General features: G+C 42.3%; 2 protein-coding genes across 11 annotated transcripts in view; one reads left to right on the forward strand and one right to left on the reverse strand.

Moving 5' to 3' along the window:
• Positions 1 to 272: 272 nt before the first annotated feature.
• LOC6631927 (SH3 domain-binding protein 5) lies at positions 273 to 5596 on the reverse strand. 2 transcript variants are annotated; one of them, XM_015171248.3, is made up of 6 exons: positions 5297 to 5596; positions 5163 to 5225; positions 4670 to 5088; positions 3347 to 3421; positions 2007 to 3257; positions 273 to 1057 (listed from the first exon to the last, which is right to left on the reverse strand). In XM_015171248.3, exons 1-6 carry the CDS (start codon positions 5336 to 5338, stop codon positions 784 to 786), a joined length of 2124 nt encoding a protein of 707 aa, XP_015026734.1. In that variant the 5' UTR covers positions 5339 to 5596; the 3' UTR covers positions 273 to 783. The 2 variants fall into 2 exon arrangements, with proteins under 2 accessions (XP_015026734.1, XP_015026733.1); XM_015171247.3 differs by lacking the exon at positions 3347 to 3421 and having other exon boundaries at positions 5297 to 5595.
• Positions 5597 to 6291: 695 nt separating this feature from the next.
• The window catches only part of rut (adenylate cyclase rutabaga), a 41662-nt gene continuing 35378 nt past the window's right edge, over positions 6292 to 12575 (forward strand). For 5 of the 9 annotated variants that reach the window (XM_032439694.2, XM_070210576.1, XM_070210605.1 and 2 more), the window contains exons 1-2: positions 6295 to 6616; positions 7313 to 7444. The gene's annotated coding sequence lies outside the window, so the exon portion shown is untranslated. Of the gene's footprint in view, positions 6617 to 7312; positions 7445 to 12575 lie in introns of all 9 variants that reach the window. The other 4 variants (XM_070210640.1, XM_032439702.2, XM_070210558.1 and 1 more) reach the window with 3 other exon arrangements.

Below are 12575 nucleotides of genomic sequence, written 5' to 3' on the forward strand. Positions count from 1 at the left end.
TAAATAACTAGCTAACAATATGTTAACTGCCTCATTTTTAGATACCAATCACCTGTTTACTTGCTACAGCTGTTGCACGAACTGCTAGCTATTTTATTTATCGAAAATATCGAAATCATCGATAGCAAGTCGACGTGCTTTGCTATCGATATAATCACGATTATTTATACGCGCAAAATGATTCGCCCATTTAAATTACGACCTAATGGAATTGTCACGTTTGTGTTAACGTGCGCTGATACCAATCTGCCCAGTTCCAAAAATAAAAAAGGTTCTTATCATGGTAAAACTTATTTGGCGACAGTGTATGTCAATATCAATATGTATATATATTTATAACGTACTTTGTATAATTTCTATAATTATTTTGTATTTTATGGTTTATCTCTTTTAAATGGTTTTTGCTAATAATATATTCCTCCTCTCACTGATTTGTATGCGTTTCGCCTAGGACTAGCGTTTGTTAATTGCTTTACTGAACAGCATAAAATGTAACTTTGTATTTTTTTTGTTTTTTGTTTTTTTGCTTTTGATTTTGTACGCTAAAGAACATTATTGCACATATTAGGATTAAAACATAGCCAAAAACTATGCGTAGAAACAAAACATTTCAAAGATTGGGCGTGGCTTTTTCAGCTCCACCTACCTCCTCCTTTCAATGCACCAGCTCAATGGGGTCTATGATGTCGTGTGATATGTACGCCTCTTACTAATTGCTTGAAATGGTCTCATGGTTATTTGCGCAGCAGGTCCAGATTTAAGTACAGTTAAGATGCGGGAATTTTAAAATAATAAAGCTGCGCGCGCAGCGCCCGCTACGCTTAACGTATGATGCTGCTGTTGTTGTTGTTGTTGTTGTTGTTGTTGTTGTTGTTGTTGTGGTTGTGGTTGTTGCTGTTGTTGTTGCTGTGGGTGATACATGCTAGTTGTTGTTCTTGTCGCGGCAGTTGGGGACTTCAACTCCTCCACTATGATGACCCCGTGCTCATCAACCATGTGGTTCAACAGTAAATTCTCAACCTGCTCGTCGGATAGTAATTCTTTGGGTTCTGAGGATCTGTAAAGTAGTTGTTGCTGTTGTAGTTGTGTCACACAAAAGAGATAGCCAAGGCAACAGACAAAATGAGCGCAAAAAGTGTGTAAGAGAGATATAGAAATTGAAGTTTAAAGCAAAAAGTGATGAACAATGTTGATACGGATCGAACAAGAAATACCGAAAAAAAATATGGATGGTCACACTGAAAGGTGCCTGGCTCCGTGAAATAACTGCAACAATCAATTAAATTGATTTGAAATATAACATCAAAAGTGTGAATTGTATAAACTTTATACATTCTAGATACATTTTCAAAGAGTGATTGAAAATAAATAAAATATGTACAAGTTATTTCATGGCGCCAAAATGCACACAGGCACACATACACACACACACACACACATAAACAAACATATATAAATTAAATATTTGCAGTACATACAAATTTTAGGAGTAGATTTTTGACTTTTGTTTTCTGTTTTCTGTCTTTTTTTTTTTTTTTTAGAAGAAGCGTGCGTGCGTGCAATGCTGTTAGTTGTAGTTATAGTAGTTGATTGTTATTGTAGATTGTTATTGTTGTTGTTGTTGTTGTTGTTGTGGTTGTAATGGAGTGTGTTTCAAAGAGCAAATGCACCAAATCAAAGCAGCCAATTCGTTATTTGTTCGAGCATGAGGAATTTGGTTAATTGCAGTAGCTGATTAGTTCTTGTAGTAGCTGAAGTTTGTAGTTGTTTTTGTTTTTTTTTTTTTTGAAAGAGTGGGTGCAGTTTGAATTTTGAATAGCAGTTTAGCAGTAAATCGGATTATCGGATTATCGGTTATCGACTATCGATTATCGAGTTGTTTCCCGTGGCACCGATCAGATCAAATGAGCTTTGTCAGACGATTCTGCAGCGCGCACAGTAGGCTGCTGCCACCGCTGCCGGCGCCGCTGCCGGCGCCGCTGCTGCGACCATTGCCGTCTACTGACCTGCTAAATAGAAAGAAATCGCCGGCGCTGCTGCTGCTGCTGCTGTTATTGGATACATTTATAGCTGCTGCTGCTGCTGCCGCTGCCGTCGCCGTCGTTGACGTCGTCGTTGTTGTTGCTGTTGTTGTTGTTGTTGAGGCTAGCAGGGCATCCGCCTCGCCGGCATCGCTGGCCATTTCGGATTCACTGTTGCGCCGCTCCAGAGTCCGTCCGACCTTTTGAAAGCCATAGCTGAAGACATCTTTCACCTTGTCGCCGGCATCGATCAGCAGATCAAGGCTCTGCCGGCGGCCGCTCGTCTTGAAGCTGTTCGAGCGCGACAGCCACTGACTGAGGCTCTGCTTGCGGCTCATCTGCTGGCCGATGCCGATGCCAATGGCGCTGCTGTCGTCCTGAAATATGGTTGTGCAGGTCACCTTGCGCTTGGGCTCATCCGACGATGAGGTCGAGTGCTGCGATTGCGCATCCGGCTCCAGGCTGCCCAGGCCGTAGCCCAACCCATGACCGCCAACGCTACCGGCTCCATCCAGGCCGTGCTGCTCCAGCAGCGACTGATTCGAGTAGCTTGAGCTGGTGCTGTCCGAGTGCGACAACCGTATCTCCGTCCACTGATCGATGTCGTTGTCCGCTGGCGGCGCCGACGTTGAGACGGACGCCGACGCTGAAGCCGACGCCGATGCCGATGCCAGTGAGCTGCTGCCGGACTCGGAGCGCGGCTTCACCTCGTAGGGACCATGCAGACCCTGCGCCTGGGCGAACAGATTGTTGTCGCCATCCGTGGCACTGGTGCTGGCCGATTTGTGCATGCCACCGGCCAGCTTCTGTGGAAAGGTCAGCACCGCCTCGAAGTCATGCAGCAGATGCGGGCAGTCGTGCGGATCGGCCTGACGTTGGCGCGGCGAGCTGGCGCCGCTGCCTAATCGTTCCGGCATTCGCAGATACTCATCCTCCAGCTGCTCCTGCCCCTGCTCCTGCTCCTGATCCGACTCTGCCGGCTCCGGCTGCTGCTGCCGTGTAACGCCCGCTGTGAGCGCATCGACGGCGTCCACCTGCCTGAGCATTGCCTCGTAGTTGAGCAGATTGTTGCGCTGCTGCCGCTGCCTGTGTATATCCTCGGAGATCTGCTCCAAATTCTTTAGCGCCTCGTTGTAGGTCAATTTGGCCGCGCTGACCCGCGTCTCCAGCTCGTTGACGCGCAGCTTCTGCGCTTTCAGCAGTCCGTTGTAGTTGGCGCGCGTCTCGTAATAGGGCCTGCATTTGGACAAGGGGCGAAGAGGGGGCACGGGCGGGTGTACCGCATATTAGTGGGCGTGGCTAGGCAGCAGGTGAGGCATACTCACGAGCACAGGGTACAATACAAAGCGTGCAAAATGCTAAAGTATCTCAACAAAAGTAAATTGCGCCTGAGCTGCAATCTATGAAAAAGAAACCAAACGTGAAACGAAATAGAACCGAAAGGAAAACCAAAAGTTTAACCAAACCAAACCAAACCCAAACAAGAAGGATCAAAGCTTACCAGCCCGGCAAGGCCGATGGCTGTCAAAAGTTATCCTGGCAGAGCTAGTATTGTCCATTCATCTAAATAAATAATATGGAAATAGTGCCAGAGCAGCATCCTTCCGCCTCTTATCTACATCTGCACAACAACGAACCGGAGGACCGGCAAATAATTAAAGAAATATCCTTCATCCGCATGGAACATCATGTGCATCATGTCTCTATATAGTTACAAGCTGTCAATCTATTACAATTTTCAATCTCTTTAGATTTTTCACCAATGCCTTCGACTACTGCAAAACTGTATCCGAATAACATTCTGGTATTCGCAACCGGATGCTTGTATATATCAAAATATATGAGATACTTCATATTTCATACAATATAGTATTATGTTATAATATACTTTTCCTATCTAATTATATATGAGATGAATCCTAATGTTCCTAACTTGTAGTATACTAGTCCGATTTAGATCAAATGTAGCCCATATTCTATAGTTTATGGACGCCAATTTTCTTTCCGATAGGATAGGGATTATAGAAATGTCATCCTCAAAACAGATTGTATATATATTATATGATATCGGGGGAAGCATAAAAAGACTATATATACGATAACGGGGAAAAAGCGTAACTAATTGAAAATATAAGTTAATAATAATAATATTTCATATTGAACAAGGTTCCGGTTTCGAACCCCAGGCTATCCCTGGGTGTAGTAGACAGAGATTTTCAGTAAATTATAACAATAATAATAATAATAATAATAATAATAATGATAATGATAATAATAATAATAATAATAATAATAATAATAATAATAATAATAATAATAATAATAATAATAATAATAATAATAATAATTATAATAATAATAATAATTATAATAATACTAATACTCTATTGATGATCTAAAGTATCCAATTTTCCGGTTAATATGTGACTAAAATTATTTAGTTGCCTAATAATAAATAATATCAACAAATAAAACGAAGTAAATATTTCATATATCTAAAATAGTTCCTATTAAGCGGAATAAAAAAGTTTCCAAAATCGAATTGGAACACACTTGCAATGGGTGTTCCGATTGGAACGCACATGCTCTGCGAGGATATGCAGTGGGTATTAAAGTTTGGGCAAGTGTTTGAGATCAAGTCGAGATACCTGGAGGCGCGCAGCGCCTGCTTGAGCTGTCCCTGGAGCTTGCCCACACGATTGTTGGCCACCTCGAGCTTCAGCTGGCACATCTTGAGGGTGTTGCGAGTGTCGGTGACTTCCAGTTGGGATTGGTTGACTTTGCTGGCCGCATGGCTGAGCATCTCTTGGCAGGCAGTGTCCAAGGTGGACTTCTCGCCGAGACCCTGTTCGGCCAGATAAACCATTTCCTTGGCGGCGGCGTGTATGGACTTGGCCTTCTCATGATTGGCCGCCGCCAGCTGCGTTTCCTTGGTCAGCTGGGCGGCATAGATGCGCGACTCGTAGTAGGGCTTGGCGGCGTCAATTGAGTTGCCCAGCTTGTGGGCGGCGGCCTTGATGCGCACCACGCTCTCCGCCAGCAGACGCTTGAACTCGCACTTGGCCTCCTGCACGGACGGTTATATAAAGTGGATATTCAAGCGGAGAGAAAGAGAGAGCAAAAAAATCAATAACAACTTACATCGAGCTCCACTTCATATTTGTTGATATTGTCGGTGGCCGTGTTCAGTTTCTCCAGCTCGATCTGGCATTATGGAAGATATTATGGATATGGACATATATGCATGTACATATATATGAAATTTGTGCGCATACCTGGACACGCGGATCCACGGGCGTATTACTTTCGGTTGACATTTCAGCCGTTCGAGCCACACGAACTTTGATTATAACCGTCGAATGGAGAGATTTATCAGTTGCTTGTCATGGCGGATGCAGTGCAGCAGTCACTGTTGTCTGTTTCTGATTGGAACTGTTTGCGGGTTTAACTATGTCAACTCGATTCACCAATTGGAAAATTAAGCGCAGCAGTTATTAGTTGAAAAAGCTTTTTAGCAACAACAACAACGCGTACACACAGCACATAACGATGACAACACAGCGGAGCAAAGCTTTTTGCCAAATGCAAACAGACCAATACGAAAAAGCGTCCCAGCTGACCGACCGAGAGTGTTTGTACTCTAAGAGCTGGCCTGTACACGTTGACTACGTCATGCAGCTTGCAACGAGCTTCACGAAAATCAATTGGCGTGTTGAATTATGCGTGCCACATTTGCGTTTGCTTTGCACACGTTAAAAATACTCTTTCCCCGATGTCTACATTATCTTTGAAGCTAAAAAAAACTTTATGTTTTACTCACTTGCTCACCCGCTAGGGTATTCAAGCTTCGTGGCATTCTGATTATTTGTTACTTCTTGTTATTAATTTCGTTGTTTTTGTTTTGCGCACAACCACCGAGTATACACAGTGGCGCCCGCTAGTGTTAGCTTTGTGCACATGCAGAATAATATGTTAACATAAAAGCAAGAGCAACAGTCTGGCAGCACTGCACAGCAGTATGACCGTACAAATTGGTGGGTTAGATATAACAGTTGTTCATTTAAAATCATATGCTTGCTTTAATCTTATAAGAATATGAATATTATATTAACAAAGTTAACAGAAAAACATTTATTTGCATATTTATATTGCAGCTTTTTGTTATAGACCAAGCGCCATATGCGCTTGGTATATTTTCAGTGTGCTTGCAACATTTGGTATTTTGGGGCGTTGCGCTTGCAATCACATTGCGAACGTTAGTTGTTAGTCTTCATTTTGTTTTCGTTGCGCGCGGTTGTCGCGTCGTTCAACAACTGCTGCCACTGTTGTCTTAAGAAATAAACTACTAACAAAATCAAGAAATAATTAACATAAAATAATTATTTGAAAGCAGTAGTTTGAAAGTAATATATCGGCGCAAGTGTATAGCACACAGCGAGCAAAGTGTTTTTGGTTTTTTTTTTTTACGGTTCTGGTGTCTGGTGTAAAGTTTGCGGTGCTCCTTGGATTTTTGTTGTTGGTTTTTTGAGTTGTTTGTTTTTTGTTTGCTTGGAAGATGCGCGGGCGCAACTAAAAAAGCGTCAACATATTAAAACGTAAGCCTGGCCAAATCAAAAACTACAATTCAATTTTACAAGTCGCGCGTAAACAAAACCTTTTTACAAAATATAAAGCAACAACAACAGCAACAACAACAACAACAACAGGCGGCGGCTGCTGCTGGCGCTCTTGTTGTTGCTTTGGCCGTCTTTGGCTGCTTTTATCTGCCTGCTTGCAGCAAGTGACGGCAGCAACGGCGACGTCGACTGCGACGCCGGCTGCGACGCGATGGCAGCATTGTCTTTTGCTGTCTGCGCCTTAACTCGTTTTCCTCTTGGTTTCTGGCACTTCTATTGCTGTGTCGGTTTTTTTTTTTTTTTTTTTTTTTGTTTTTGTTTCTGCTTCTCATTTTTCTTTTCTATTTTTTTGTTGCCTCTTTTTGTTTTTTTCCTTTTGGAAAATTCGATTTGAGTTGCAGACGGCGCTGTTGACGTGACGCAAGCGCAAACTTTTGCAGCCCGCCCTGCAGCAACAAACCCCTTTCCCAGCGCAAACACACACACACACTCACACGCACACGCACGCACAGAGACTTGTCTGCGTGCATGTGTGTGTGTGTGTGTGTGTGCGTTTAATTAAATGCCAGAACTTTAAATTAGGATAACATTAACTGCTGCACGCGCGGTTGTCGTTCTTGTCACTTAGCTGCTTCTTCTTCGTTTTCCGCTTCTTATACGCATTTCATCTTGCAGCGCGGCGTTAACCGTAATCCAGCCAACAAGAAGCCAACAACAACAAGAAAAACAGCACTTAATTAAAAAAGAAAATAATAAAAAAAAAAACGTCGTTAACTTTCGTTGCAACGCGTCTTCGTTTGCTTTTGGGTAAGTTTCTAATATTTTGTTTGTATTTTTCTTCTGTTTTTTTTTTTTATTGTATTTTTCCCTATTTGTTGTTGCGCCGTTTGTTTGGGCTTTTCATTCTGTTGCTTTGATAAGGGTCTTATCATTAATATTCTTATTCAATATACACGCCCCATTCACTTTCTCTTCTCTCTTTCCCCGCATCCAGCCACTTCCCCAACCCCCTACCCCACCCCAACACACCAACCAACAGGTGACACAGACGTTGAGCTTGATTAGCAGGGATTAACATTTTGTTTTGGGGGTCTCTTCTCCAAACACTTCCCAGCCATGGATCTCTGCTGCGGACAAAAAGAGCTTTAAAGTACATAGGGTTACATAAATACTCAAACAGGGGGCAGCTTCTCTTTCGATTTTCGATCAACGCTTTTTTTTTTGCTCACAAATTCTCCCTTTTCAAGAAGTTTCCTGATCAACTATAATGAACTATATAGATCAGATTGAGAATATTGGTACAGGCTCCGTCCGAATTGTATTTGATAGCAAAGTAGATCAGTTTTTGAACTTCAATTAAAATTTTGAATGCGATTGACAACAGTTGGGAGAGTTTTTCTTATTGGAGCTTTCAGGGCTGCACGTCCAAAAAAAAAAAAAAATGATCTAACCAACTTCCTGCCTCGGTTCGAGGACCTTTTTACTACAATTACATTTTAAAATTTCAGCTGCCTAATTTACTGAAAATAATACATTATATTTACATATATTTTCTTAAATAACATTGTGTCTATGTTTCATAATTTCCTGTCGGTGTCTGCTCAAGGGACGCTTCACTGTATTCCATTGGTAAATGGACCGACTGCAGAAGCCTTCGTTATATAACATATATTATTTTCAAAAATAACATATGCATATATCGCAAGGCTGTCATGGAAAAATACAGTCATAATCATGTTCGGGATAGGTATAACATGTGTACATATATATTATTATTATTTTTAATCTATAGCCAGCAGACATGTATATTTAGCAAACTCTGTTCCTTTATGTTATGTTTCTGGGATTGTATTTTTGTTTGTTATTTTTAAATGTCTGGCGATGAGTTTCGCATACTGCTCCAGTGGCTTCCAGTGCCGATTAGCTGCGTCTCCGCAGCCGAAAATAGATCAAAGGGAGCGAAAACTCTGGGTCGAAGCAACCGCAACTGAAGCTAAAGTCTGCAATTGGTCCCGCATTTCGTTGGATCTTGCTGAAACAAAACGTGTTTGTTTGTTTTCTGTTTGGTTCTCGCTTCTTGTTGTTCTTCCAAGCAATTTTCACAAACATTTCGCGGCCAGCAACAAAAAGCTCTTGCAGCTACAGTTGACACTTGATGAAAGTATCTTGCACTAAAATCATTTCTATGTGAGTCTTTCAGTGTAAATTATTTGAAAGCCTTTTGTAGGACAAAGTTTTGAAAGATTTGTATGGAAAAATATGTGTACTATAAGAAATTGACAGGCTAAATGCGTAGTTAGCTGATCATTAGTTGAGTTTTTACTGTATTTAATAAAATTCCTCAAATGCTCCTTTCCAAAGCGCTCAAAAGCATGCATATAGCTGTGGGTTATTATTAGCGAATGACTACTGTTCTTGGTAGTCAGTGTGGCCAGCCGCTTGACAGCCTTGGGAATAAGTTTGAATTGGATATATGATTGGGGTAGTTGGTCGATGTCTTCAAGAATTTAGTTGCCCTCGGTGACGGTCAAAATCCGTCGGCGAAATCTGGCCAATAGGCTTAAAACAGAATGGCTTATCAGCAGCTTGTTATAGGTAGCGAATAATTGGCAAGGTGTTATATAACCAGTAGTAGATCGCTTCGTGCTTCGTGCCGTACCAAGCGTCCAATGAAGTACGCAAGAGGCCACAATCCCTTTTGTTTCCTTGCCCTTTTAGCATTGAATTTGGCTGTAGCGCCACAGACCCACGCACACACACACACACACACACACACAGAATCTTGAATCTCTTTCGTTGTAGTGCACTGCTCTTCGATTTTAGCGCCGCTGGAGGTGCTTTATATCTCCTATCTAAGTGCCAGTTGCCACTGAAAGCCCAGCATCGTCGTCTGCATCATCATTATTATCATTTGCCATGTGCATTTACATGTGGCACGTCATTAACATCATAATCATCTGGCTGCAGCATCATTATGAGCAACTTGCATTACGTTTCTAGCGGTTCAATGAACTGTGACCGCATTCTTGTTGTTGCCGCTGCTGCCGCCTCAACTGCTACTGCTGTTGTTGCTGTTGTTGTTGTTTTTGTTGCACGCATTGCAAATTCACACAAAACAGCACGTTTAGCAGCGACGCAACACGACGAGGCATCAAGAACAACGTTTTTATCACGTTGATGCACCAAATGCAGCTTTGTCTGTGCATTGCGCCCATGCCCAATTCCTCGGCAGCCCAGCGCAACTTGACACTGCCGGCGCACCGGTGTGCCAGCCACATGCCACATACCACATGCAGCATCCCAATTTGAAAGGCAACTGCGATTTGCAGCTTTTCTCTGTGGAGCTATTGATCGAAACAGATCGGATCGGCGGCGCCAAACAAGCCAAAAGATTTAAATCGACTTTGTCTTTTAATTGATTTTTGTCTTTTGTGCATTATGTAGAAGGGTGGGGCGCAAGGTGTCTGGGCGCGCGGGCGTGCGCGGCGGCGGGGTGCAACGAACGACAGACAGGCAGGTGACAAAGTCGAACTCAAAGGCCGCAGAACGTGACATGCATACAAATTGTGCAATGAGTGGCAACAACAACATCTCGACTGGAACCTGAACTAAACTAAAATGTGGCGTGGCGAGAGGCTTTTGTGGGGGGTGTGTGTGTGTGGGAGGGGGGGGGGGGGGTAAGGGAGCAGCTGACTGCTTGTGTGGGTGTCCGTGTCACTTGCGTCAATTCAATAACAAAGAAATTACTCGCATTCTCCCCTGCTATACGATAGCAAAACAATTCATAATGTTTCATGTATTATTAATATTACTATTGCAACTATTATTGTTGACATTATTAATACGACAGTTCAATTGTTGCACAAAAAAGGGACAAGAAAGATAGACTAATTACACAAACTTTAAAAAACATAAATCAGCTGCCAGGAATAAATACCCTTGCATAAAGGTTTTGAGGCTTGCTTTTCCTCTGCTTGGGGATATATCTTGGAAAGCAAGAATGCTTCTCATACAAACTTATCTATCGACCGATTCTAACTATTAAACCATGTTCAACAGATGATAATAAAATATTCAGCTATTGTAGAAAACAGATCTTCATAAGATATAAGGTTATTAATTCATTCTAAGTTTTGACCGATCTTTCAATTCGAAAGATCGATCTTTCGAATTTCAAACTTTAAGATCGAAAATCATATTCTATTGTGTGCAGTTGCGCATAGTCTCTATCGCTGAGAGTCACGCCCTTCATATATAGCATCGAACTTTGTTTTTAACAAATATATATAGTCAAATTTACTTTTCTTAAATATGTACATACATCAGCTCTTATGGTATTTTCTAGAAATTCTAGATTTTTTGCTTAGATAAGTGTATACTACTTTTCAATCTATTCATTATATTATTTCTGGCTGTAAACAGTTTCTAATATTCTGAGCACAAGGGATTGCCATCATAGTATACGCATCAATAGACAATGTTAGATATATATACATAAACGTTAAGAAGATTAAACCTTTAGCAAAAGTACATGCAGATGCTGAAACGAAGCTAATGAATCCCACACAACTGCTCGTCTTTACTTTTAAATTCACTAAAACGGGTGAGAAATAAGTGAATAACTTCGTTGTGAATGTAGGCAAGAGACTTGGCCATTCCAGCGCCAGACAGATATATGGCATAATGAATAGTATAAGTAAAACATGTATTTTTAAACAAAACACAGTTTATTATTTTTCTCTGCTCATGTTTTTGTTGAAAAATTGGGAAATCTAAGCAAAAGTTTTCCCCCAAACACAATCAAGCAAATGTACTAAAAAAGATTCCAAGCAAGAAATAAACCTGATTTATTATATGACATCCTCCGGCTATAAAATTATTCAATCAATTGAGACCATAAAATATCATTAATTGTCTGCCTGTGCGATGACAACTCGGCGATAGTCTTCGAGGTGTGATCTTGCACCTGCGGCAGCTGAGGGAACATCATGGCCATGATCGGGATGTTGCTCTCGCTGGGTGCCTGGTGTTCCGATCCGCCTCTGCTTGCGGCTATCAATATGTTTTTTTGCCTTCTTATTTTTATGCAAGTCGAGCAATTAAGCATTTTTAAGATAGCCAAGTTGACACAGCGAATGAACGATAAAACAGGTGAGCGGCATAGAGGGCGTGTGCAGCGGGAGGGGTTTGTTGTGTGGTAGGGGCGCGGAGAAACTGGTTCTAGCTGCGTTGCACTCAGTTTGGTTTGCATGCCACCCAACGACAACGAGAACGTTGTCGGCACCGCGGGGCGCTGAGGGGCAAATGGCAGCTTATTTGGGTCGTCAGATTGTTGCTGCAGCTGCAGTTGTTTTTGTTATTTTTGTTGTTGCTAGCTTGTTACTTATACGTTGCATCGTTTCAATTGATTTCTAATTAACCAAAGCATTTGGCATAGTTGTGTCCTCGCCTCCTCCACCGACAAACAACGAAAAAAATAAGACCAAATCGCCCGCGCACGTGTGTGTGTGTGTGGCATGCACTTGATACGCTTCCGCTGAAGGTGCCACCTGAGTTGACCCAATCACACGTGCCTCATGTTGGCGTCAATATGCTCGGCCACCCCCGCAACCTTTCGCCCTCACCTGTGTCAGCCTCTTGTCATGACAAATTGTAGGTCAAGCGGCGTTTTGTCGGCTTTCATTGCTGCTGTTGTAGCTGCTGCTGCCCCCGTTGCTGCCCCTGCTGCTGCTGATGTGGGTGGCGCCAAGATGCAGATAATATTGGACTGCCTTTTGAGCTGCGGCTTTATTAATTGCGGCCACAATTAAGAGCCGCTAGCGCACAGATCTGTCGGCCGTACGGCCATTCAAGTCAATTAGCTTTATGTAGGCGCAAAAATTAATTTGTTTGCGGCCAAATGTGGCAGGGTGACTGCGAATAGGCAAACCCGCAAGTC

This window comes from Drosophila virilis, chromosome X, assembly GCF_030788295.1.
Source record: "Drosophila virilis strain 15010-1051.87 chromosome X, Dvir_AGI_RSII-ME, whole genome shotgun sequence".
In the NCBI taxonomy this organism is placed as follows: domain Eukaryota; kingdom Metazoa; phylum Arthropoda; class Insecta; order Diptera; family Drosophilidae; genus Drosophila; species Drosophila virilis.

Bases quoted from the DNA above. Each gene is read 5' to 3' on its own strand.
- LOC6631927 (XM_015171248.3), bottom strand. From the start codon at position 5,338: ATGTCAACCGAAAGTAATACGCCCGTGGATCCGCGTGTCCAG. The intron at 5,089-5,162 runs GTAAGTTGTTAT...CCGTCCGTGCAG, and splicing joins AATATGAAGTGGAGCTCGAT to GAGGCCAAGTGCGAGTTCAA. The intron at 3,422-4,669 runs GTATCTCGACTT...TCTTTTTCATAG, and splicing joins CAGGCGCTGCGCGCCTCCAG to ATTGCAGCTCAGGCGCAATT.